This window comes from Aulostomus chinensis, chromosome 21 (assembly GCF_037954235.1).
Source record: "Aulostomus chinensis isolate RoL2024-O1b breed Wild chromosome 21, RoL_Achi_v1.0, whole genome shotgun sequence".
Taxonomy (NCBI): domain Eukaryota; kingdom Metazoa; phylum Chordata; class Actinopteri; order Syngnathiformes; family Aulostomidae; genus Aulostomus; species Aulostomus chinensis.
In genome coordinates, this window is record NC_141340.1 from 12,164,758 (window position 1) to 12,191,698 (window position 26,941).

Consider the following 26,941-nt stretch of genomic DNA (forward strand, 5'->3'; position numbering starts at 1 on the left):
GCAGCCCTAGGGTGTGGTACTTTTTCTAATAGTTTCCTCTGGGAGGTGCAACCAATCCAATATCATGACAGTCCACACACACATTCATTCCAGCATGTTAAAGCCATGTATCCTTGGTGGAGACAAGCCACCGCTGGTATGAAGAGAAAGAGGAGAGTGAACAAAAACAGCAAACACAGAATCGGAGCGCTACTGAGTGGAAACCTGGTGCAGACACTGGTGGTATTTCAAATGCCAGTGGGACCAGTGCATATTTGATAGGATGCGATGGTACCTCTACATCTTCTGGGTCACTAAGCAATGGCACCTAAATTGTTAAATATAATGTGGGTCAGGATACTAAATCAGTCAGTCTGTGTTATGTGGTCAACCACATGATAAAATCACTAGTATGAGGGGCCAAAGACCAACGGTACCTTGTTTGGTCTTTATTTCACTGAACTGAGGATTAAGCTACCACTTTAAGAGATTAAAATAAATTATTCCCATTGATGCTGTGTGATCAAAAAAACTAAGTAGCTAAAGGAAGTGCAAAACATATTTCATGTAAACAAAAAAAAAATACATGTCATATGCGGGAAGAACACAACATGTCCAACAGAATGGAGCAGGTGTTTATATGTATTGGAATGTGTTAGAAATAACTTCAAAAAAGATGCAGAAAAAAACATTACATACCATGCAAGATGCATGCATGAAAGGGAGACAATCATGCAGTCAGGAGAGAACCCTGCCATGCTTGTTGTTTGTGTATATGAAGCAATTTTAACACACACTTTACCCTCTGGACTAAACACAATTGCTCTTTTATTTGGATAGATGCACACTCCTTCTCAATCTAATAGGCACCTGTAGTGCGTGAGAGTGTTCACACTTGCATGGTTCTGGGTCATATAAGACTTATGAAGAACAATTTGAAGTCAGCAACACATCCATTCAAAGCCAGAAGCAGTTTCAGCAGGTAACTTGACTGTGTGGTTTTGTGTGTTTCAAGTTTAGACATCAGCATATCTCTTGTCAGATCTGTGTGTTTGATCTGATCTTTCTGAGATCTATTTTTAAGTTAGGTGTGAGCTGTCATGCACATTCAATATCATGTATGCGATTGTGCACTGTAATCCGCCTCCAAGTGAAAGTAACTGCTAAAATTCCACAGAGACTTGCACTGAACTAAACTGCTTTATGAGTCAGGAACATTTTCCATACGGGTGAAAATGCAAAATTTGTCCAATTGCTTGTTTATCTTTAAAGCAAGCCTGTGAATAGTGTTTTAGCTGAACTGCAAACAAAAAGAGGTCATAAAGTCAGCTCACGTGCGTGTGAAATCCTCAGCTGTATAGTTTTTCCACTCTCTCCGTTTTAACCCCAATGTTTTGTTCCTCCTTCCACTGACACTACACTAAATTTAGTTCAGGGATTCCCTGAAGTCTTACATGCATCGCTGCATGGTGTGCCCCATGATTAAGGCTCCATAAACCCTGATGGAAAATTCAAACCCCTCTGGGTCAGAACTCGCTCTCATACATAAACCATTTTCATAGCCTGCACCCCCCCCCCCAAAAAAAAAGGCGGAGACATGAAAAAGGTCACAATCAATTAATTCCCATCCAGTTTTGCTGTCAAAGTCAAATGAAAAGCACCCCAAAGTCACAGCGTTTACTACAGACGCTGTTTGCAGCTTCCATAGTTCAATTACTACATATTCAGTTTACCCGTTTTAAAATATCTCATTAACCAAAAGCAAAGTGAACTAACAATTCTTCCACAGTTTAATTTCTGACAGATGACCAAACTGATAGTAGCCAGTCTCTCAGTATATAGAATAAGCAACATTTCCAGTGACATCCTGTACGCATACACGGAAAACATTACCATTCAAAACCATGTGTGACAATATCTGATAATCAGCACACACACACACACACACACGCACCCACGCACACACAATCTTTCACACAGACAGCAAGCAGGGGAACTAGAGGAACAGCAAAAGCGAAGTTAGAGGGGAGGGAAGCAAATTTTAAAAAACACAAATAGCGTGCAGGGGCTGGAAGGGGAATGTGGTGATGGAGTATGTGCTAACTAAAGAAGATGAATATTCGCTACTGTCATCCCCACCCAAAGGGAAATGAAAGCAGACACTAAAATTTAGTTAGTTGGACTGTTTGGGTGATGACAGTTAGCTTGTTTGAAACTGTGTTGGTTATAGAAACCACTGGAAACGCAATTTGATCTCTCTCAATCCCTGATTGTCCCTGTGCCTCAGGTGTTATTGGCACCTCTTAACAGACTCACTGGGTATTTTTGCAGATGATAGCAGTGTTTTAAAAAGATGAAAGATAAATAGTTCCTTCCTTGTTTCTATACTGTTCATTTCCCTTCTCAGACTGTCCTCAGAACCTGCCATTCTTTCAGTAAAATTAACAACGTGCAACAACAGTTGGTCATTGTGGATTATTACATTAGTGCATCAGTTCACAGAGACAGACTCGTATTTACAAAAATGTAAATTGTATATTCCAAAATGTTTGTTGAGATGCTTTGATGAATTAGTTTAATTCTAACTTGGCTGTAGATTAAATTGTTATTCTATTAATATTTTTAATGTTTGTGCTGTAAGCAGGCAAGAATAACAGCATACAACAATATTTATCATAGACTGTGCGTGAGTGAGCATAAGAGTAGAGCCTGGCCCACGACAGATGACTGTACCTTCTCCTTGTCGCTGGCCTCTCTTGCCACAGTGGAACCCTGGGGGGGGGGGGGGACAAGACCAACAAAAATTACTTTTCTCACCCCACTATTAGTAGTTTCACTGGAAAGTCTCGCTTTGCTCTCCTCTCCTACCTTAAGATCATATTTTTTGTAGACAGAAAGGCGGTGTGAGAAGACATTGCGTGTAACAATCATGTAAGTTGCGTCTCCGTCCACGGTGAGCCGGTACATCCCCAGAAACTGAGGCAGCAGAGTGTTGCCATGGCACTCCACAATGAACTACCAGAGGAGTAACAAAAAATAATTGATGGGTCCTTTATACTTAAAAGGGACACTTTACTGTATGTGTAAGTGGAGACACAATAATAATTTTGCAGCACTTTTTTAATGGCCGACGGTGCGGACATGCATTTAACTACCTCTTCGCAGTTAGAGTTTCAGCACACTAAAAACCATAAGGTGTTTAGTGTCTACCAAAGACACACTGTTGCAGCAGACTTGTGCTGAAATATAGTATTGTAATATCACCTGATGGTACTTCTTTAGAATGTTATGCATTTCTGCCACATCCTCGCTGCTGATGGTCTTGATGACATAGCGCTTGTCATACGAGGTGTGGAAACGGGCCCCGCTCCGTCCCTGGGCCTCACTGTTCAAGGGAGCACTGCGTGTCAGAGAGTTCTGTGAACACGAATAGAAAGAAACAGAGGAGGAAAAACAATCATCACATCTATTTTCACTGCTTCTGGAGAGCTGAGTTCATGCATTTTTTTTCATAGTTATGAAACTTTTGTAACTTCATAAACTTTTTAGTGAGTAGCACATTTATTTATGAGTTCACACCCAAATTTTGCTGTCATGTTGAAATGTCTGAACTGAGTAACTTAGAGTAACTGCTCTGTCTGTGTATTTGCATAAACAGACATCCTGCCACTGTTCAGTCAATACATATGGGGTTCTGACCCCATGCCTGCTGCCTGTCCAAACCTACACAAACAGCTGCTGTCCAGACTTTGGAGCTCAAAAGTAACATGATCCAACACCCCTGGCTCAATGCTTCATTCTCCAGGAATTCCTGATGTCCTCTGCCCTCACTTTCCTCTCCTCTCCTCTCCTCTCCTGTCCTCAGCTCATTGCATTGTTTGCTTGTGAGGACCTTAGGAACCTTTGAGGCGCAAGCTGAAACATGTGCTACACAACAATTTTGCTTAGACTCAGACTCAAAATAGTCTGAAGTCTTGTTTGTGGAGGTTCTTAAAAAGCATATAAACTAAGGCTGATCTGTAAGTGGTTTGTATCACAGCGTAAACAGTTTACAAGTCTTACAGTCGGTCCAATGCTGGAACTGATTTTCCGCACTGCCCCTATATCATAGTGTTAGGAAAACCATTTGAGCTTCAGTTCCCCTCTGCAGAGCTCAATTACCTTATTGGAAATAATGTTTACAGCTGCATGACATCTAAACTAGCTGGCTAGCTGTTGCAGCTGGTGGCACCCACTGGCTGACATTAGGAATACTGCCAGTGAAAGTTGAAAAACACGCAGAAAGGCTGCTTCTGGAACAGGGGCAGGAAGATGAAACTGACAATTTAATAAGCTTTTTGATCAACATGTGACTAGTATTTTATGTTGGAGACTAGTTACAACATTTCTTCTCACTTGGCAGTTTTTAACACCCCGACTGCCCTCTCCCTGCAGCCAGCCAAACCCTGATATAAACATGTATGAAAGACAGCTGCACTGAGCTGGGACACAATGACCTCAAAGTACTGCCAATTCACTGCCTGCACTGGGAATGGGGATTTTTTTTCAGGAAAGGAAGGAATATAAAAGGAGATGAGAAGAAAGCTGAAGCAAAGGTGGGAAACACAGAATTGCAACAGAAAAACAGTTTACTCATTCTGATGAAATTTATTTTGAAAAAGTGACACTTGTGCATTGCATTTTACTTGTAGCACCAGATGTTTCATTTTAAAGATGCAGATGGATTCAGAAACATTTAGGGATGATACATAATCTGTTAAATAATATGACCAACCACACAAGCTGACACAAAAGTTGATATTTTACTAAGAAGGATTAGTAATGCTGAAAGGCTTGTAAGTTAATCTTGTGAAAGTATAGAAGTTTTACATACCAAGAAGTCTTGATCATCAATGCCGAACCTCTCTCTGAGGTTTCGAAACACTAGGGGACAGTACTCCTTGAACTTGAAATGGCTGGGCATGTTTTCTCTGCATACAAAAACAACAACAGAAAAACACAAATGATGCTGATTCTGATTTACATGTGAAGGACTTAAGACAATGAATATTGTGCCGTCAAAAAGATTTTTTTATGAAATACTACAGTGAAAGTATAGTGGAAAAGACCTTACTTATTAAATAGGTGGTTGTCCACTTTAATCTTGGAATAAGCCTTGAAGTCGTCTGGCATGAGCATGATGGGAATCTGAACATGACTCAACTCATTTATCTGTGCAGTGAAATCAAAAGGAGACAGGATGAGATAAGTGGAGTTCCCAGAAACACCAAAGAGTGCAAAACATTTCATTAAAATCATACTGGAAGTTCTAGAGGTTAAATGTGTGGAAAAAACACAGATATTTGCTGACTATATATCAGTATTAATAACCCTATTATAGTTTAGGACCTGAGAGAGTTGGTGGATGTTGAAGACATACCAGTAGTGGCTAGGCCTCGGCCGATTAATGTCAAATATCACTCATATCAGAACAACAAGTCATCATAGCGATTAATTGGCTGATATCGATATTATCAATATCATCACCTGACATGAAAATATTTTCAAAGCAGGCAAAGTAACTGTTTAATTAGAAATGGTGTCCTTGCATCATTTGCTCAGTAGAGCGTGCTGTGCTCTAGTGCTGCACTGTTGTCAGTCCAGACAGTAAGATAACTGGCTGAGTATTTGAATTATATTACTATAAAATACATAAAGAATTAGTTGTCAAAATATTTTACTACTTGATATTGATATCGGCAGAGAAAAAAACTCCCATTATCTGTCAGGCCCTGGTATGGCGATTCAACATTAGCAATGGACAAGAACTGAAATGACAAAGCCAAAGACGAAAAGAACAGACCATTTATTGTTTTAATCAAAAACATTAACAAGCCTGGAGCTTTGCAACCATGACAGTTCATCTACTACGATGTTACTCTACCAACTCACACACATAGATACTCAACCATGTGCTAGCTGCATGCTTCACTACTCTACTGATGTGACCTTTTCCATGATACAGATCTCCACAGACTAGTGCAAAGGTCTGCGCTAACATAACTTCACATGAATGCTCGTATGACTATATTATAGCTCTGAAAGCAGAACTCCAGCAACCAAAAGCATTCAAACTTTTCAGCAGCAAAACTTTGTCACTTATGTCACTTCATTAAAACAACCAGCTGTGATGAGCAGGTAAGATGTTCTGTTTTGTGTGTGTGTAGCTATGAACATCGCATTTCTTCTGAATATTTCTGCATAGGTCCCTCTGTACAGGACATGTCTACAAATGCAGTGTTGTTTTACGCAATGCATGCACAGAAATTTTGTGTGCTGACTTTAATGCAAAACACAAGTTTTCTCCTGGGAATCTTCTGCAGAGGGAAGGATTGTTAGTTGATAAATCACCATGCTAAGCGTCTGAAAACTGGAATAAACAAGATAAACCAATATCTGTTTAATTTAACCAATATCATTTAAGTCAGCTGTGTCAAGGTCATAAATGGATGGAAAAAACAAATCATCATTGCATTCAAAATTTTGAATGAGTAGTTGCTGCTTTTAAAGTAGCATATTTCTGATGATTCATAATTAAAAGAAACAGTTGAATTTACCAGTTATTACGTATTATTACCAATTAGTACAACTCACCACCCATACACAGATGATTACTAACAAAAGTGTGTAGTCAAAATTCTCCAACTAAAAAAAATAGGGGAAGCCTTGATGAAACTGGAGAATACAGAAATGTTGATACATTTTTCATTTCTGAATCAAATTCAACTTTGAGAATGTCATAAATTACTGTACACTACATATTGTGAACTATTAGGTACTTGTGCTGAGCATTTACAGTCATCGCAGTTATCCAAGAAAATGTTAAACAACAGAATGTTACAATAAACCCTCCGAGCGGAATAAACAGCAGGAATTCAAAAACACATAAGGTACATTGCTGGAGTTTCCATTCAGAGCTGGCCATGCATGACACTGCTGTAATACGTAGACTGGACATTTGCTATGACTCAGACACAGCTTGACACACACAAGACATGTGTGCATGCACATTTGTTATTGGCTGCAAGAAGGGGTGCTGGCAGGTTTCTTGCATCTATTAATAACCTGTCATTCCACCAACCTTGCTTGTGTGTGTTGAATAAAACTCCTGTACATAAACACTGACTGAGTAAAACAAACAAAAATGTGTGTGCTTCTCCACAGCACCAAATATATACACTGTTCACAATATGGTTTGAGCAAACAGGCACAAGGCGCTATCATATCACAATTCCAGCAGCTGTCTCAGAAAAGGCAGCCAATATATTAACCACAGGGCAACCACCATGAGCCTGAGGTATTGCATGAGTGTTACAGCAGATGGTGCAGGGAATAGTCTCAGCATGGCTGACTGACCCGTGAAAGCATTTGGCATACTTCAGGCGGCCATTAAGTGCGCTTTTTGGACAGTCGACCTTAAACATGTTCATGATATTAATACGCCTAATTATATTTAGAACCAAGAGTCAGGACATCAGAGACATTACATGGTTAATGTTAAATCAGATATTTAGAGCCATTTTGAAGCTTCATCCTCTGAAATAATTATATTCTATCCGTTTTTGCTTTGCCAGTACAACTTTTGTATAGATGGTAATGTAAATAATATATTTCCTGTGTTCAAAGCTCTGTTAGTTGAGAGTCTGCAAGTAAAACAGATTGAAGTGGCTTACAAACGATTACAACCCTTCCAACAGAAGAAGCTGGCATCAAGTACTAATTACCTTGGCAAAAGTGGCTGGCAAAACACTTCAGTTAGACAAACAAAAAATACCAGAAGCAGAAATGTTTCTATCTGTTACATGAACTAATAACGGAAAGCGACAAAAACCACTGATTACTAGAGTGATTAAATCATGTACAACTATTTTTAATCAATGCTAACTGCAAAAAGTGTTCAGCAAAGATCTGTCTTTCTAACTTTGGCTTTTATTCTGCACAGCAAGGATACTGCTCAGGATAGGTATTCTTTTTGATTAATTTAACAGCCCTGAGAAATGCAGGAGAAACTTTTGTCTGGAAGAATGCAGAGAAAACACGAAGGGAGCATTGTTTGAAAAAGTGGAAAAAAGGAGAAAACAAGAAAGAGGGGCATTTGCAGGGAAAGCAGAGCATTGAGTCCACAGATGCCATGTCAGAGTATGTTTCAGTGCAGTGCTGTGACAGGCACCGACGTCACAGTGATGCTATAGCCCCAGATGCATTCTGGGTAAGAAGCGGAGAGATGTCGCGGAATCAAAAAATCTGCACAAGGGCAGAGACAATGCCTGATATTACCAAATGCTCTTAATATACCATTTAGACAGCTATAGAAGACTAAACCCACTGAACTAGAAACAGTGAAAATATATTCAGTTATATAAAATTAAGTGTAGATGTTGAACTAGGAAGAGACAACCCAATACATATTCCCAAATTACAATTATATATCATTTGGTACTAATAATGTAGAGGCAAACATTCCTGATGGTAAAATTAGGTCCACTCCAATTTTTCTAAAAACATGACAAAGGCAGTATGTGTGAGACTTTTCCCCTTAGAGGGTCCAAACTGAAATGTAATGGTAGTAGTCGTAGGCTGTGTGCCAAAAACAGCCTGGTGCAGCGCTGGTGTCACTGCTAGATTCTTAGCGGTGCAATTGTCAGCACCACCGTTGTTTAACTCGCACATGTACCTGGACTCGTGTGTGAGCCCGTTGTAGGGCTGCACAACTTCCAGCAATTCTCAAATTGCAAATCATTTTCACATGAAGGCACAATATTGGTTTCAGGCCAAAAGACCATTTTCAATTATATATTATGCTGCTGCAGAGATGGTTCTACATGAGCAAAACAGTGAGTGCATTTACACACCAAACAGAGCAGCATAATTCCTCTGACAAAATCAGTGTGTTAGGATTTAGGTTTTGCATTTAAGCATGATCAGAGTATGATTCAAAAAACAATTTAGGCAGATTTATGCCATATTTTTTGTATATTGTGTTTCTTTTGTAAAATTAGAAGAAAAAAAAATACCAAAAAACACTAGTCATACACTTGACAGGAAAGAGACCCTTGAGAACAGAGGAAACACTGCATGGGGACAAACACACACATTGATCAAATTAAATATTTTCTACACAGACCACAGAGACCACTGATCACATGAATGATTATCTTATTACTATGATTCTTTTATAAATATTATTTCTTAAATGTTGTTTAAGCTTTTATATCGTACAACATCTTAGGGTTTAACTTCAACCACGCAGTGCATGACCAAGTTTCCAAATGATACTCTGTGCAAAAAGTCACTCCATTTCCTGATCAATTTATGAAAATATCAGCAGGGATCCCGCATATTTAACGTGCATACAAAAAAGATAACTACACAAAAAGAAAAGTACGGTATATTTATTTAAATTATTTTAAACATGTATTGTCTGGCCTGTTAAATCATTATTTTTTCATGTGGTGGGCCAAATTTAACCAAATTTTGCAGTTCTAGTCTACATGATGGTTGATTAAATCATGATATGATATGCCTACTGGAGAGACCAGATCCACTATAGTCACCTACCTGTCCTTCACAGTGCCTCTCGCATATTAAATGGCTGCGTTATGTCTCCCAATGTTGAAATTCTGTTCGAATTCTGCTTTATTTCTCTGTTCTAATTGTTATATTTCTCAGGCTCTAGACATAAATTATTTCTTGAGGATTATGTAACGGTTTTTGTTTTATCATCTGCCTCATGCATATCTGATCACCTCCTTGCAACTATCAAACTTGCAGACAAATTTCACACCACCACTTCCTGCGTCTCCATAGTAATATGAAATGGTTTTCTGGCCCAGAGGAAAGCAAGTGTGTGCTGTTGCTCCATTTGACAGGAAACTGGTGAGGAAAGCGTGCTCAGTCAGCAACATGGCACAGCATTATCTACTATAACAGCTAGATGACTTTCTCTTAGCTGATGACAGCACACTACATGCGTTGACAGGACAGAGATTGTAAAACAGTCTCTCTGAAAAAGATAAGGCTGAAACGAATCGTACATTTGGGTCATTCCTTAAATGCAGTATTTAAAAAGGGAATCAAAATGGAAAGAAAGAAGTTTTTCATCTTTATTCTCCTTTTTATTTAAAAAACAATTAAAATGATAATCATGTGACTCATTCTTTATCCAATCTTTATTCAAACAAGGATGTTGACAAACTTGTTAAAATTTATTGTCAGTTATGCAGCCGCAAAGGAGGAAACAAGGTTTTTCAGGCCAGGGAAGGATAAGATGGCCACGTCTAATATAAAATTTACAGATTTCTTTTTAGGGATGTTTTTTGAGTTAGTCTGACAGAAAATTACAACAGCGGAACAAGGAGGCAGCATTAGAGGTATAATGCTGACGGTGATGTTATGAGGTCATATTTCCTCTCTCCGACTGTCGGTGTTCATATTGATGCTGTAACCATATTTCCCAACAAAGCTGTATTTCCGTTTCTGTTGTAAGACAATGGAATGACAAATGTTATTAAATACCTGCTGATACATGGCTTTGCTCATTAATGCTCAATGTTAACAAGAGATCCTCAAGTTCTTGATATACCTTTGATGGCATCAGACAAAACCGTCAAACACAAAACGTAAGGACACTGACTGTGCTGTGATTTGGCTGAATTCCCAAGTAAAATGATCACTCAGAGAACATTACAAGCAAAAGAACATCTTATGTTGCTGATGTCAGTGTTACTGAACTCTTTGTGGCTGCAATGTGGACAACAGGATCCTTGATGCCATTAGTTGGCTGGACAGAGCAAGGAGCTTGCAGGGAAGTAACGATGACAAGGCAACTCACTAACGTTTGTCAAAAGACAATGGAATTGGAAGCAGCAGCAGTTAGGGCTGCAGCGATACACTAATCTCGCGATGCGATACGATACGGCTCACGATACAATTCGATACACTTACATCCTTTTATGAAAGATTTTAAAGGGACAAAGTGATTTTGGTGACATCTTGTGAGTGTTCCATAGACTTGGATTGAATTAATTCAACTGACAGCATCAATTACACAACACATGGCTCTGACTGGCAGCTTGCAAATGCTGGACAAAATGAATCAAAGATGTGGTGAGAAAATTGGTTTCATTTTTTGAAACTGACTGCAAATTGTAGCTTGCAAGATTTTGAAAAGTAAAGTCAACAATGGAGAGTTTAAGTGCAGCAAGTGGCCTTCTTTGGCAGCATTTTTAGCTTGATACTGAACACAGGAGGTAGCTACGAGCCACTCTAACCACCAGGTAAACCAAAAATAAACCATGGCAGCCAAAAACTCAAATCGTGGGTGACTACAGCATAGCGGGGCTCCATCACATTCACCATGCGCCTAAAGCCAGTGTTTTCCACCACTGAATAAAGTCTCAAATCCTGACAAATAAAGTAGGCAATGGACTCCATAATTTTCTGTGACCTCGGTGAAGAAGATGGGAACTTGTGGCAACGACCGCCGTCACTGTCCAGTGTGGTTTGTTTCAGGTCGCGCTGCAGCTTCTTAGGCTCGGTCTCAGTTAGTATTACCTTGTCTAGGACTTAACGTTTGTTTGACACAGGATGAAACCGCCATTCCTTTGTCTAAATTGTCACTTTCCTTTTTGTTTTGAACCCAAAAGGCTCCCACACATCTGCGTTTAAGCATGCATGCGCTGGATTTATACTCGCCGCCAATGTTCCCTCAGTGCGCTTGCGCAATCGCGCACCGCTCGCACATTCTCCGCGCACAAGAAAATCTATGCGGCGCATCACCTCGGTGAGTGACAGGTGTCCAGCCAATGATACGATATTGTTCACTTAGGTGATGCAGCCAATCATAGCATTGACCGTGCTTGCGTATGTGCTCTGCCCATACGTGCCATGGCACCGTGCAGGTTAGCTAGCTAACAACAGTGCGGCAGAGATAAGAGACAGCGACGGTTGCACAGCGGTTGAGCTGTAAACCCCCGAAAATAAAAGTAAACTTATAGAAATTGCTGCTGTACCTTGCTACGCTCCCAGGTGTTGAACAGGTGTGTGGCCACAGCGTGCACAACTGATGTTGCTCACATTGATCCTCAGTGTGCTCAGGGAGCTTGTGTGTATGCCCAGACACATGAAAAATTTGAGGGAACAATGCTCACCGCTATTTTCCTAAATCTCTCAGCTCTAACTGGATGATAAAGGCGTTGGCGTCTGGGTAACTCGAAATGCTTTAAGCGACACTTGCAGCTGGCAGACCTATTTGCTCTTCCTGCAAAGTGCAGGACACGGGGATTTGAATGGGGCTTAAGGTATCGATGCTCGCGGCTAAAAAATTGATTCTCTCTGGGGAAACAAAATATCAACGTATATTGCAGAATCGAAAAAATTGCTCAGCCCTAGTTGTAGTCGAACCACTATACCAACGTTTTCTGGACTTCCTAAGTCTACACAATACGTTTTGTATGCAGGATGTCTCTCTAGCTCCATGCAGCAGCATGGCTCAGAGGTAGAATGGCTGTCTAGCAACCAAAGGGTTGCTTGTTCATCCTCATTTTCCCCCAAACTATGTCAAAGTATCCTTGAGCAAGATTCTGAGCCCCTAAATGCTCCTGATGGCCCTGTGACAGACTGGCAATCCTTGGTCCAGGGTGAACCCTGCCTCTCACCAAATGTCAGCTGGGATAGGCTTCAGCCCGCCCCCGGCCCTTAATGGATAAGCCATACAGCAAATGGATAGACTTTTTGAATGAATTAATCTTCAAATATTGTGTCTTGTTGAGATTTGAAATTTGTGGTAGGCCTTCAAGGGATGTCCATTAAATTTCAATTAAATGTGCAGACCGATTATATAGCAGGAGACTTGCCCTTTAACTGTAAACCAGCCAGCATCAAAGGTCACATCAAGCTGTAGTAGATTGTATGAGTGTGGATTTAACCTTTCAATGACTACTTAACAAGGATTACATCATTACCTGCTCTTTCATGAATCCTAGGCCGAGTAATCATACATGGCAATCAAACAATATCCACACAGAATAATACAGCCAACTCCAGGAGTCTACAATAGAACGCAATGAGCTGCAAGCCCATTACAACAATAGTTTATGGGTGTTTTTCCATCAGGTTACCTTATTTCAAGAGACAACATAAAACAGGATAGAAAGAAACAAAAAATACCATTTTGTAAGATTACAGACCTAACCAATACACTGGATGTTTACATTTACCCACCTACTTCCCAGGACTGCAATGAAACAAAGCTGCAACGAAGACAGGCGAATCATAATTGAATCAAATTGTGACACACCAGTGACGATTCACATCCCTATCAAACTGCAGTGTCCATAAATTGAGCACACTTCAATAAGTTTTCCGATGTTATGGAGAAGACAGTGTTGTAAAATTTTACTGTCAGTTTCAGTGTATGAAATTAAGAAAATATTTGGGGGGTAATTCTGGTCCCCATGGTCTAAAAAATGGGAGCATTTTTAAAATGACTAGGGGACATGGAAAAAATTGCAGTTAGAGCTTGGTTGCTTTTAGGGTCCGACCCATTTATTGGCCTGCCAATTCAATTTAAGCTGTTAGAGCATAATTGGTAATGAGCCAAAAGTTGGCCGATTGATGCTGATTTTACAACGTAATTTTCAGTGTAAAATGCCATTAATTTTTTTTTTCTTAGAAATGATGTCCTTGTTAATCCAGTAGAGGGCGCTCTGACTCCTCTCATGTGACACTCCATCGCAACCCCAGTGTGAGAGTGAAGTCATGTATGGTTACGAGACTAAAACAGAGCAGTTTGCCTCAATTGTAAGTTCATAATAACTAGTTTGTGAAATAAAAAATAACGTAAGTTTCTCATTTCCCATGACCTGCCTTGTTGTGGCTGTCACGTTTCACTGATATTATCAGTCGAGTTTGACATATGTTGGCAAACTTAAACTTGGGATAACCTAGCTTAAATATTAGCTACCTTATTAAACTATTTAACCGAGTCAGTCTCGAAACCATGAATGATGTAACGGTACAGTACCTCGATGTAATATTACGCTACAGACTAGATAAAACCGGTGCAAATTAGGATTATGCTTCGTCGCCTTGGGCCTGTTGAGTTTCCAGTTCAAAATCATTGCTGGCAGGGTCCATCTCTTTGTCTACGTGTTTGTGGGAGTTTTGGGAGGATCTGGTGGAGGAACAGTGACTGGTTCACTTTGCTGAGTAGGTGGCTTACTGGCTTAACCAAGTAGCGGTCCATGATCTACTGAAGTACGGTAGCTTAAGGTAGGATACGTAGTAAGGAGCGTTGTCTGTGTGTGAGGCAGGCACCCTGGCAGTCAAGTAATCAGTGAGATTATCAGAATAATGAGTTGTTGGCAAAAACTTGGGGGTAATTTTGGCCCCCAGAACATGTTTTTTGGGGGGCATTCTTGGCTAAATTTGGAGCCAGAAGGCCCCTAGCCCTCGCCAATTTCCAACACTGATCAGGTTGACCCGTTGCATCATGATGCCTTTTGAAAAGTAACGCTAATTAATGTTGTGCTTTGTTATGAAAATGGAGGACAATATCAACCAGTCTTAGCAGGGCCCTGGCCAGAAGCTTACAAGGGACCATCACTGCTGAGATACACGTGTTGCAGGAAGCATCAGCGGTCAGCTGAGTGAATTTGACATCTCCTGTAGTGGGAGGGCTGAATGGATCTGCACTCATTGTGGGCCTTTTTGAATAATGTTGACAGTTTGTTTTTGTTTTTCTTTTTAGAAGTAACAGCCCTATATAAGGCACTATAAGCAACAAATCTAAAATGTCAGTGAAATAATAACCCTGAGATCACAATAATGAGTGAAGCTAAGAAAGACAAAGAAGATAGCCATTAGTCAGTAGCCCTCCTTCCTCATGTCTTCCTCCATCAGCCAGGAACTACCTTTACAATAAACTCTCCAATTTTATAATTTGTATGTACTTTATTTAAGCTGATTCATGATAACTTTATACTATTTAATTTTTATTTTACCCTGTACAAAAAATATACAGAACAGGACATCAAAATCAAGGTATGCCCTGATTACTTTACATTTCTCGACAAAATTGTGTTAAACTAGATGCTGAAAAATGCCAGTGTGTGACAGCAGAGTAGTGAGTCTGTGTGTGTGTGTGCATTCCCTCCCAGTACAGCTGTCATGACGAAAAAAAGAATCATGACTGCAGATAATAATCATGCTGACTGTCACAGCTTGTCAACAAAACACAATGTGCAATACGATGCATTTCATGAACACTGAAGAGAGTAAAAGATATTATCGATGTACATTTGTGTGAATAACAAAATAAGAGAGCCTTGGAGGAATGTCAGCTTCTACCTGAATAAGATAACAGCACTGCCAATAAAAGCTAATGGTCACCCTTTAATTTGAAATACCAATGTTTTTTTCTACAATACCAAGAGATCAATCTCCTGTCAGTGTTGAAACAGTGAATGACAAGAATGTCATTTATTGTTATCTTCAGCGTAAGCACACACACACACAAAAGTCAGTGCTGTGAATGGCCAGCTATTAAAGGACAGAGTGGTTTGGACTGCTAGAGCAACAAACAGTCTCATGGTATATGGCCTGTCATGCTGAGTGAATCAAGCTCCTCAGCAACATGTCACATCACATTTGGGCGAGTAGTGTGCAGTGTGTAGGGAGTGTGTGGTGAAGGACACAAAAACACAAATGGCAGGGTTGCATAGCAATTTTACTCCCTTCATTTTTTTTGGAATATTGAAATCATTTATGATTGATATCATATCGCCCCAGATTCTTTCAACCTTTTGCTCAGTAATTATATGATCTATGGGCTTACCTAAATGTTCTGAAAATGAAGAAGGACATTACATCACAATGTTTAAAGGTGTTTTTGGGTGTGTATAGAATGAAAATATCATATAAATCTAAAGGCATAAAAAGCCTGAATATTTAACCCCTACAATGAGGGGAACTGCTGGCAATGTTATGTTACTGGACCGTACTGCCATTTCCCTCTGAGGGAGGAATCATTGCAATCCTTCAGCTTGAAGAAGAGCAAGTAGCTTAGAACATAACTGCTGTGAACTGGTGACTTGAAAGGGGAGCTGCAGCGCACAGACCTCCATCTTGTTCTTTGAGTTGTCTCTTCGCTTCAACAGAAGTTTGCATTTAACATTTTCTGGATGCCAATAAAAGTAATAACAATACATCAATAAGAAAATAAGCAAAATGTACTCATTCACTGAATAAAACTTACTCAGCAAATAGAACTTAACTGTTTCTAGAGCAGCGGTACTGAAGTTTACATCAAAAAGGGCTCTATAGAGTGACTTTGCTGTGTACATAAACACTGGTACATAACTGGTAACAGATCTACAATGAAGAATGAAGTACACAGGCATTAGCCGTTTCTCTTGTTTCTTCCGTACAATAACACTGAAATAGTCAGAAGGAGCCAAAGTGGATAGGTTTGACTGATACCCACAGTGGATGTGGGGGTGGGGTTACATTTTGCAGAATCTGTATGTGCATGTTACTTCTGCAGTCTGGCTGCATTCTCAGGCCTCCCCCTTCAGTTCATTCTTTCATAGTATCCTGTTATTTGTGGAATACTATGTGACCCGTTTATTTAAGCTTTCAGGTTAAGGTTACTTTCCAAACTGCAGATTTCACACCCTCAGGCTATACACTAGTTACACAATCTTGTAACACTGCATGGTATGTCATTTTCAGATTGCCAATACTTTGAGCAGCACCTTATCAAGTGCTGACTAAAACAGCAATTGTGGCAGCCTAAGGCATTAGAGGGGAATGGGCTGGCGGCAGCCACGGCCTGTTATGAAATCCAAAAGAAGAGTTTGAACATGTTGAATGTCCAAACTTGTGTAGATTTGTGTGTTTGAGAGTCAGTATTACACTGTTTTGACTAAGATTAATTAGACAAAGGAGGTGATATGGGCTTAAAAATACTCCTTGCATCAGACATGCATGAACAAAGTGATGATCTAAATAATCCTGAACCAGAAATAAACAGTTTAATAAAGTTTCTACCTTGTTAATGGATCCAGTTACAGTTTACATTCATGTTTGTAGGAACTTGAATAAAATACTGCCTGCTGTGCAGATTTAAAAGAAATTTATTGAGAATTCTTACGTTTCTTTCTCGTGTCACAACTTCATTATTTTATGCTATTCACTATTCATGCAAATTAGGTCAGATTTATCACGTGGCTTAGGAGTTTCAGTGACTTTGACCACCAAAATCTGGTTAAGTTGTTTACAGTGTCAGTCTTAAAGAGACACAAAACCATCTGCAAAACAAGAGCAACACAGGTAATAGATGCTTAATTCCTGCTGTCTGTCTTTTAGGGTTATTTTTTCTTTTACAGTAAATAGTGGTTAGGGCCTTCAAGCGGCCTCACAAGTAAGATTTACCTGTCACTGGTTAATTTGGATTATTAGACAATATTTGCCCAGCATGTAACCATGTCATCTGTGCTCACAGTTAAATGGATCATTAGTCTGGAGATAAACAAAAACCTAACCGCCCCACCAAGGTAAAAGAAAAAAGAAAAAACATTAGACTTGATTATGTCCTGTCACTGCATCAATGCAGTATTTTCATCTGCATCATAACACCTCGTGGAATCAAAAAATGTCCACACCATTATCAGTTCTGCAGAAATTGTGATGTATCATAGTTTTTCTTGAAACCTATATGCATTACCACAGAATCGCTGTAGTTAGAATCATGTCATGAATTACTCTCAGACTCTGAAAGTCTAGCTAGGAGAGGTGGTAAAGCCATATAGTTCAGGTTTCGAATAAATATCGTCTCCATACTGTATTACTTTTGTCTTAATTGAAAGCATAGTGCAGTTTCATAGCCGTTTTTAATCAATCCAAACTACAGCCATTTAGTTTGCCAGAAGACATTGTTTTGACCCAGATGTTCACCAAGTTACTGGGTATCGAAAATGTTCAAAGTCCGCAAAGATGAGTTGAATCAAGACTTATTTACATAATGCTAACTTGACAATGTGGCTGGTGTCCTTGCTGAACTGGATACATGTAAGCCTGGCTCATTACTGACTTGCCACAATTGCACTGCTTGAGACACGTTAAAAAGATTATAACGTTCCCTGCCATCTTTTAGCAAAGTTCTTCCTGGTTATTTAACATTTTCCAAAGTATGTGAATCTCATATCAAACTGCTGTGCTGCATCAATAACTGTTGTAGAAACTGCCCCTTGATGACTTTTCTAAACACACAAAGCAGCTCTGTTATGATCTACTCTAAATTTCTAACTATCACCACCATAATATGAAACAGCACAATAATCAATACATACTTAAGCCACTCTCATACACACTCCACGCTGTCACACTGCCTGCTTACACTGGTATGTACAAGCCAAACCAACAACACTCAAACATGAATGAATGAGTAAAAAAGCAGCGCTACCATCTATATCTGGTTCTTAAAAATAAAAACAACACTGTGTATTATTGTATTTGTACAGTACACATGAATCTAACTGCTCACTTACCACTCCACATGTTGGTAAGCAGTTCTCAGTTAAGTTAAAAAAGAGCAAGCTTTAGTGTTTTTAAGTAAAATATGGAGAGACCAAAACCATTCGGAGAACAAAGAAATTGTGATTGGCACACAATATATAATAATCTGTCAAAGAGTGTAAAATATCTGATATCTGGTGTTCAAGGAAATATTTGCATCTCTTCTGATAACCAACTTTGCTCTTAACTCCAAAATATGAGCACTCACCCAGTGCAAGTATTCAGCTACGGAAGAGAAAGGGAGCAGAGATAAGCTGTCTTGCATGGGAAGATGTGCTCTCTCATGACATAGAGCCCGAGCAGCTTATCCTATGAGTGCACAACAGGAAGCTACAGCGGAGTTGGTTGTTAAAAAATACACACTCTTCATAAGTGAATAAATGCAGCAGAAATATCATGCAAACTACAACTGAGTCAGTAAACACCGCTGACACAAATGTCTAACACAATTAAAGCGACATCAGTTCGATGACACTGGACATGCACTATTTATAGTTTTATTCGCCTGCAACAACACAAAAGCAGATTTTTGATAGGCTTCATGTGTTATATCATAGTATGGGGGTACTCTGTGGATCAGCATTAGATGGTCTGACTCACCGAATGGTTCACTCCCCACATAACCACGCTGAGCAGGGGGTCGCTGGCACGGAAGAGCTTCACTTTCTGAGCCACGAAGTGTTTTTTCTTGGTCTTCGTTTTGCTCGCAATAGATGCCGCAATACTACTCGCTGAGGCCATCTTAAAGCAAACTGGCTGGTTATTGCAATCTGAACGATAATCTCCGGAGAGTGTCTTCCCTTTTGGCTGGCACAGTGGCCGCAAGCTCACGACTCAGCGTTCCCAAAACCAGTCATTCAGGCAGCGCACAAGTCAAATAGCCTCAATTTCTTTCTTCATCAAACGTCCGAAAAAAGCTTGGCTAACGCTATGGCCCTATGTCGACGAGGACGAGAGAAAATATATATTTAAGCTAATACTGCTGTTCTCCCTCACCGAAGAGTCCACCACTTCCTTCAGCCCACATCATAAACCACCTCTCTTCCCTCCTTGACTGGACGACTTCGCACCCCTGCGACGTGAGGTCTCACTGAGCTGGCGTTAGCATAGCCACATAGCCAGCATGCTAGCTAGCAAACATCAGCGATATCCGTTGTTAAAATGAATAAACGCATTAAATAAATGAAAAACGTGAAACTCTGAAGAGAGTGAATATTTTGTGCAGCTTTCTAAAAAATTAAAATCTCACATATATGATACTGAATATACTCTCCTATAACAGTTATCAGCTAACATTAGTCCCTCCGACCTTTGCTCGGGAGCCAGCTAAGTGACTGCACATCCAGCCTCCGTTCACCTGCTAGCTACTATTAGCCTGCAAGCTAGGTAAGTATTAGCACTAGCAAGCAGCGGTTCGGTCCTCCTACGCGTCTGCGGTTAGTCCGTGGACATGACAAGGGTGTATCCTGTCATGCTATTGTCCCGTTTTACGCCGAGGAGCTCCTTCTTTGAGTTAAATCAACGGGTGTTTCCATACAATTTGATTCGTGCGCTGCATTGAGGTTCATGTGTGCTGCTGCTGCTGTCAACTGACAGCTCGACGGAGGGGAGTTGACAGCCAGCCTGCGCTGTGCAGCGTCTGCGCCGGTGATTCGCTGCAAACCCCACTGCCTCCATCGGCTCCATGCTACTTCCCTGGACCAATACCATTCTACTTTTTACATTTTCTTTTAATTCTAGCTTGACAATTAAAACACAATTAACAACAACAAAAAAATACTGCCTCTAAGTGTGAATATGGAGAATTAATTGGAAGAGTATTTTCAAGTGAGCCTGTGGAAAATTTAAAGGGACAGCTCAAGGAACAATGAAATTCAGTCATTGTCTCCAAACACTCAAGCTGATTACAGGTCTGAGGAGTTTTCTTCTTTTTTTTAGTTTTAAACACCCTGCCGGAGTTTCACAGGAAAAAATGTGACAGTTGTCTCCCAAAAACATTTAAGTAAATGGTGACTGATTAAAAAACATACATAATAAAAACATAAAATGCTTTCGTACTCCTGATCCTAAGTAATCCAAGTGACCTGAAGCTTTGATGTGGCTGGTCTCTCAGCCTTTCTGAACAACTTGTGATTTCAAAGCGAGAAGCCTGAAGCAAAGTACCTCAAATGAAAAATACATACATGATTTTTATAGTGTGGATGCAATTTTGAGGAGCAGAAAGTTATTTTATGAATTACACGAGACTTTAACATCACCGCCACTAGCCTCACCCTCCTCCTGTTTTAGGATTTATTCCCACAACATTCTAATTGCACTGAATGATCATAAGACAGTGTGTATTAATTTTTTTAACTGATATCTCATGATAACAGGATACTGTTTCATTATCACGACATGAGATTTTTTTTCTCATGCTAATGAGATATCATCCCGTGATTACGACACATAATCAGAGTTGTTTTCCTGTGACAACGGGATATTATCCTGTTATAGTGTGATATTACCTCATTATCTCAACTTAACCAGACTCGATTTTTCAAAAGGGTATATTGTCCTGTATGAGATATCATTCCAGCCTCAAACTGGCCAGGGTTTGTGACATTTGGAGGGGATAATGTCTGTGTCAGTCTTTTTGTTGTTGTTATGAAGGATGCTACTCGTTATGTCGCCAGCAGCACTAGATAGTTAGATATTCTACCCAAATCCTGTGACGTTGTCTACACATTTGCAGAGGAAAGTGCATCGACTAATCTTACTATGAATGCAAGAAATGAGCATCTTCCATCAAGCATGATTGAGCTGATGATGCCTTGGGGAAGTTCAGGAGGCGATAGGGTGTCATACGGCAGAGCCCTTAAAACGACTCACTGAGATAACTTTAATAATGCGTGGACTAGAGGCTCACCGGAGAAACTAAAATGTTGCCTTCTGCCTCCCCCTGTTGTTAGGAGATGAGAACAAAGTTTCTCTGCTGGAACTCTGGGCATTGCAGCCTCTCTGTCAGCTCCTCACTTACAAGTAAGTCAGGCGCAATGCCTTCATGGCCCTGGGTACCATGGCCAAAAACAGTACATCAAACAGCACATGACAGTACTTGCAACTTGATAAACTGTTGACTTACTGATGGGTCCTGAATTACTGTGTTAACTTTGTTTCTGTTTATACAACAAGGCGATGTCAAGAGTAACCTGAAACAACTAGATGTCATTCCATCCATCGTTCACAAACTGTCACTTGAAGGTTGGTTTTCTCATCATAACCTGAATACATGTTCTCTATACTATGTGATTACTGTTTCATTTTGATTTTTTTCAACTGAAGAAGTTATCCAAGAGTTTGCGACCCTCTGCCTGTCCTCTCTGTCTGTGCGCTTTGTCTCGAAGGTCCAGATCTTTGACAACAAGGGCCTTCCACCTCTAATCCAGCTCCTTTCTAGTCCTGACCCAGATGTTCAGAAGAACTCTCTTGAAACCATCTACAACCAGGTTCAGGTGACTCAAAGTTTAACTTTACAAGTAGAGGAGTAGAATTTAAGTGCATGAAAGACTGAAGTCAAATTTAAATCTTTGTATGGCTGAAATTGTAATTCCTTTTAATGTCATCCTCTTATTTCCCCTGTTCTGTATGAAGGACTGCAACAGTCGCTGGGCGATGCTTGAGCTCTCAGGGATCCCTCCTCTTCTGGAGCTGTTGAAGTCGGACTAGCCTGTCATTCAGCTTTTGGCTTAGAAGACACTGCAGAATATCACCACTGATAAAGATACGCATGCCACCTTCAGGGAAGAGAAGGGATTTGAGAAACTCCTGAATATTCTCAATAACGAGGTCTGTAAGAGAGAGTTTGACATATGACCTACAGTAAAGCAAAGAAAAATATTGCTTCCTGATTTTACACAAAACAGCACTGTCATCTGCTTTTTTGAGTTAAAAAATCAGCACTGCTCTGTGATTACAGCACACATCGTGGTGAAGGGTGGGATTGATATTCTCAACAACAAGGTCTGTAAGAGAGAACACATCATACTGCTAAGCAATAAATATCTGTATATATTGATGTCTCTATGTTTGCGATTTGATCATCTGAACAACAGCTCCTTTGATGTGTGCACTGCTGGGAATGTGTTTGGGGATCTGCTTATCCTAATGTTACTGTTTTCTTACAGAGTTTCAGTGACCTTCATGCTGCAGCTTTGCAGGTAGTTGCAAACTGCATGAGTAACAGGGAGAATCTGGAACTGATCCAGACCAGTGGAGGACTAACTGTCTGCCAGGCTGCTGCTGCCATGAGCTTCCACGGAGCCAGCAAAGATAGTTTCAGAGATCTGGGTACATCAGCTTTCCCGCAACCACCACAGCACTTACTCACTCACCTCAATCAAGAGTGAATATGATGGAATATCACATAATTTTTTTCACTCAAACTATGTGATCATCTTAAAGAGTATTGCGTCTTTCAGGTGGTTTCCCTGCTGTGGTAGCATTGCTGAGCAGTAAGAATGTGGCACTAAGAGAGGCAGCAACTGAAGCCCTGTCCAACCTCACATCCAACCACAAGCTAAATGCTATGTGAGTGAAAGACAAGCTGCCCTCCCACCTCTCCTCACCTGTTTATATACAACAATATCCTTTAATTCTATGGTGTTAGTGCAGTGCCAATTCTGACTTGGATCTCTGTAATTCTGATTGAGATCAAAGTCAGGGATCTTTGATCTCAGATGCTGCGCTACATACAGCTATCAAAGCTATGCAGAAACCTGTGTGTCATCTCAGACCTTTGACCCTCAGACCCCCAGATCCTAATGAACCTCAGCTTTAAAACTCAGCACTGAACATCCGACAGGTGCCAGCAATACACACGTTTGACATTGTTCAAATGAAGGTTGTTGGGACAACCAAGTCATGGAAAGAACATAAAAGAGATTTCTTGCTTGGCAGCATAATTTTGCAGATTTATTATGATTTTCATTGAAATACATCCTCTCTGTTCCCCCATTCTCCAGCTGCCTTCCACACATCACTTGTAATGTTCTTGGAATGCAATAAGTGTTTTGTGTTGTCTTCCAGCGCAGTATTTGAGGCTAAAGGCCACACGTACCTTGTCCAGCAGCTCCAAGACAGCTGTCCCAGGACAGTGGCCAATGCTGCAGCCACACTTGGCAACGTGGCAGGACAGGAAGTCATCCGCTGCAGCATCTTACAGCATGGAGTCATACAGGCGCTGGTGGAGCCCTTAAAGTCCACAGACACACAGGTCCTGATCAGCACTACACAGTGCTTGGCTGAGCTGGCATGTGATGCTGATGCAAGGACAGAGGTTGGTGCAGGAAAGACTAACGACCAACTTCTACTCTATTTTTATTAAATATATTTCCCAACAAACTGTCAAATAATACAATACATTTGTCTTTTGTCCAACATAGCTACAAAGAGATGTAGGCCATCCACTGGACAATTTTTTTATGTACTTAAAACAAGGAGGTGTTGAAGAATGCATGCTTGGCAGTCAGTGTGTGTGCTCAGGATGAGCTAACTGCTGTGGAGATGTGCAACTTTGGGTAAGACACTGAGATGAGGAACAACTTTAACACTATATTCATCGGCTCATGACATTTAGCAGAGATGGAGCATTGTCGGATTTGTCAAAGTAGAATTCAGTCAAAGCCGCGTAATGTCTCAGGGAGCCAGTAGATGGCATGTAGGGCAGTGTTTTTTGTGTAGCTAAATCAGTAGCTTTGGGTCATTTTGCTCATATTAACTGTATGTATGCATGCCGGTGTGTTGGTGTTTCAGAGCCCTAGAAATGCTTCAGGAAATCAACAAGTCAACAAATCTGAGGAGCAGGTTCAGTGAGATGGCCATAAACAGTCTTCTCAACTCCAGCTTGTCTCTGAAATACATCCTGACAGGTCATTTGGCCTCTACCGACATCATCACGGATGGCTTTTATGATGCCGGGAAGGTTTGTGTACAATATGTGTGTGTATTCTAAGGCAGTTTGTGTCACAAATATTTTCCAAATGAGATTGCAATACCTCTGTCAGGGATTTGAGGGTTGAGGATGATGGACACCCAACTGCAGACAGTGAGGGCGGTGCACAAAAGAGGTTTATTGAGAGACGTGGCGAGAGGCAGGAGGCTTGACGTGACAATGTGGGGACACCAGATGACGAGGACAAGGACAAGGCCAGCAAATAACAGCGACAACTACAGCTACAATGACCCAACAAAGTAACTGAGGAAACACAGAGGTTACATATAAGAGGGGAAACAAGACACAGGTGGTGCAATCACCCAGGTGAGACACATGAGGTAATCACAGGAGGGAGGACAGGAAGACAGGACATGACTACAAAATAAAACAGGAAGCACAAGACAGGGATCGTGACAACCTCTCAATATTTCTTAATATTTCGGTAAGAAGAAACATGAACAAGACTACTCTTTGACTTTTATCTCTCCCTCTTAGGTCCTTTCAGGTCAGAGAATTTCGACCCTTGAGGAACTGTCCAAGCAGCCACTGAACACACACCGGCCCATCATTGTTGTCAATACAGCAACAGAGTATGATCTCAGCTTCACAATTCATACACTAACCAAAACCTTCTGGAAATGGCAAAAAAGTTCACAAAGTCTTAGGAAAATTAAAACAACAGTACTTATTCTCTGTATACACATCTATATCATAACCCAAGACACAAGTAGAGTACGAAAAAAGCCAGCAATGATCCACTCTACCAGCAGAATCTATATAGGCTAGTGAATCACCCCCTTCTGCTCCAGTGCAGCCCTCTGTTTTTCCTTCTCTTGTCTCTCTTTTTACTTGATGTTGTCAGTGTGCCACACTCGTGAGACCTCACAGGGTAAAGAAAGAGCCTTTGTGACTTCTGAAAAACCAAAAGCATCAAAAATTCAAAATCAAGCGAAGCATATCCATGAAGATCAAGATAAAATGCTGACAAACCTCTGTCATCCCTTCCCAAGATTTCAGCAGACAGTATTCCTGTCTCAGAGCACAGGATGACACAGTTTGATGTCAAAATTTCATGCTAAAGACTGATGATACAAACAGTCAATTAATGAGGTTGAGACGTGCGTGAAATTACCATTACAATCTTTGAAGTTCAACTTTTAGTCCCAGAGAAACTTTGTCCTGTAGTTGAAGGAAAGACCTTGAAGTAATTTCTGAGATATTGAATTACTGGGGTACACATCACTTACAAGTGAAGCCACAGTGACCTTTGACCACCAACGTCTTTTCAGTTCATACTTGGGGGTCAATCTTTCTGAGGAATTTGAAGAAATTCTTGCAAAAATTGATGGGGAATCTACTCTCACAGGGCACTTCTTTACAAGGTACCGGCAGCATAATTAGCGACATCTCAGAATTTTGTTTTTTCCTGTATTTCCCTTTTTGGATACTGCTGTCTTTTCACTTCATATCTTATTCTGAAATATTCATACCCAGACTCATATGCTCACTTCCCTGTCCTTCCTCAGTGTCTGGCTGATTACACTAGGATGAGCTGTACTCTTGTCAGAGGTGAGTACAACCGGGCCTGGAATGAAGTACTCCTGAAGGAAAACTCCAGCAGACAGTCCTGCAGCTTCATAGTAGACCTCATGCATCAGCCGGGGCGACTACTGGAGGCCAATACTCCTGCTGCTTTCCAGTACCAATATATAAAGAACAATGTAGGATTGAACTAGTGTGTAACACTCAAACCAGACATTTTACTTAAAGTATTTTTGGAAAACTGGACCCATATTTGAAAAAAAAAATTGGGAAAAAAAATTCCGTCTCTGTTGAATTTACTTATTTGCAATCATTATTGACTTGCAAAATGTATTTGTTAGGATCAAAAACAGGTTTAGTTTATAAAGAGACAGGTCTTGTTGATCTATGCCTGATGCAAAAAGTTGCTTTGCTTTATTAAATCGATCAAACATTGTATTTTTTTATGGCAGGGCAGGGGTGGGTGATGTTAACTTACTGTGGAGGATAGGGTGATGCTGCTGTATTGAAATGAAAATTTCAGAATGAAATGTGTCACTGATAAAATATGAAAGCGAGAAATTGTACTTATTATACTCTTATGCCTCATAGGACCGTTTGTAAAAAACAATGTCAACATTAACAGAAATAAAAGTAACACAAAGAAGTTTAGGAAGTATGAAAAGCGATTTGATATAAAAACTTCTATCACACATAAGGACAAAGTACTACAAAGAGAGGGCCACAAAGTCCTGAGTGAGTAGAGGATGATGAGCTGCAGTGGTAGAAAGTAACCAAGTATTTTACTTATTGCTATTTTCACTTGAGGGGGGCTGTGTATTGCTTTCATCT

At 40.3% G+C, this 26,941-nt stretch overlaps 1 protein-coding gene and 1 pseudogene across 5 annotated transcripts in view; one reads left to right on the forward strand and one right to left on the reverse strand.

The window, feature by feature from the left end:
- pip4k2aa (phosphatidylinositol-5-phosphate 4-kinase, type II, alpha a) overlaps positions 1-20,225 on the reverse strand; it is a 31,287-nt gene extending 11,062 nt beyond the window's left edge. For 2 of the 4 annotated variants that reach the window (XM_086192210.1, XM_086192209.1), the window contains exons 1-6: positions 19,195-20,225; positions 5,093-5,190; positions 4,853-4,949; positions 3,244-3,396; positions 2,848-2,994; positions 2,713-2,751 (exon numbers count right to left, since the gene is read on the reverse strand). In XM_086192210.1, coding sequence (XP_086048336.1) covers positions 2,713-2,751; positions 2,848-2,994; positions 3,244-3,396; positions 4,853-4,949; positions 5,093-5,190; positions 19,195-19,335 — 675 coding nt within the window. In that variant the 5' untranslated portion in view covers positions 19,336-20,225. Of the gene's footprint in view, positions 1-2,712; positions 2,752-2,847; positions 2,995-3,243; positions 3,397-4,852; positions 4,950-5,092; positions 5,191-18,802; positions 18,925-19,194 lie in introns of all 4 variants that reach the window. The other 2 variants (XM_086192211.1, XM_086192212.1) reach the window with 2 other exon arrangements.
- A 426-nt stretch (positions 20,226-20,651) lies between these two features.
- On the forward strand, positions 20,652-25,381 carry LOC147241732 (armadillo repeat-containing protein 3-like; annotated as a pseudogene). The gene is made up of 12 exons (XR_015111086.1): positions 20,652-20,677; positions 21,285-21,334; positions 21,546-21,665; positions 21,769-21,837; positions 21,919-22,088; positions 22,228-22,422; positions 22,761-22,923; positions 23,055-23,163; positions 23,662-23,959; positions 24,070-24,152; positions 24,388-24,556; positions 25,064-25,381. The product of XR_015111086.1 is annotated as an armadillo repeat-containing protein 3-like (transcript).
- The last annotated feature ends 1,560 nt before the right edge of the window (positions 25,382-26,941 follow it).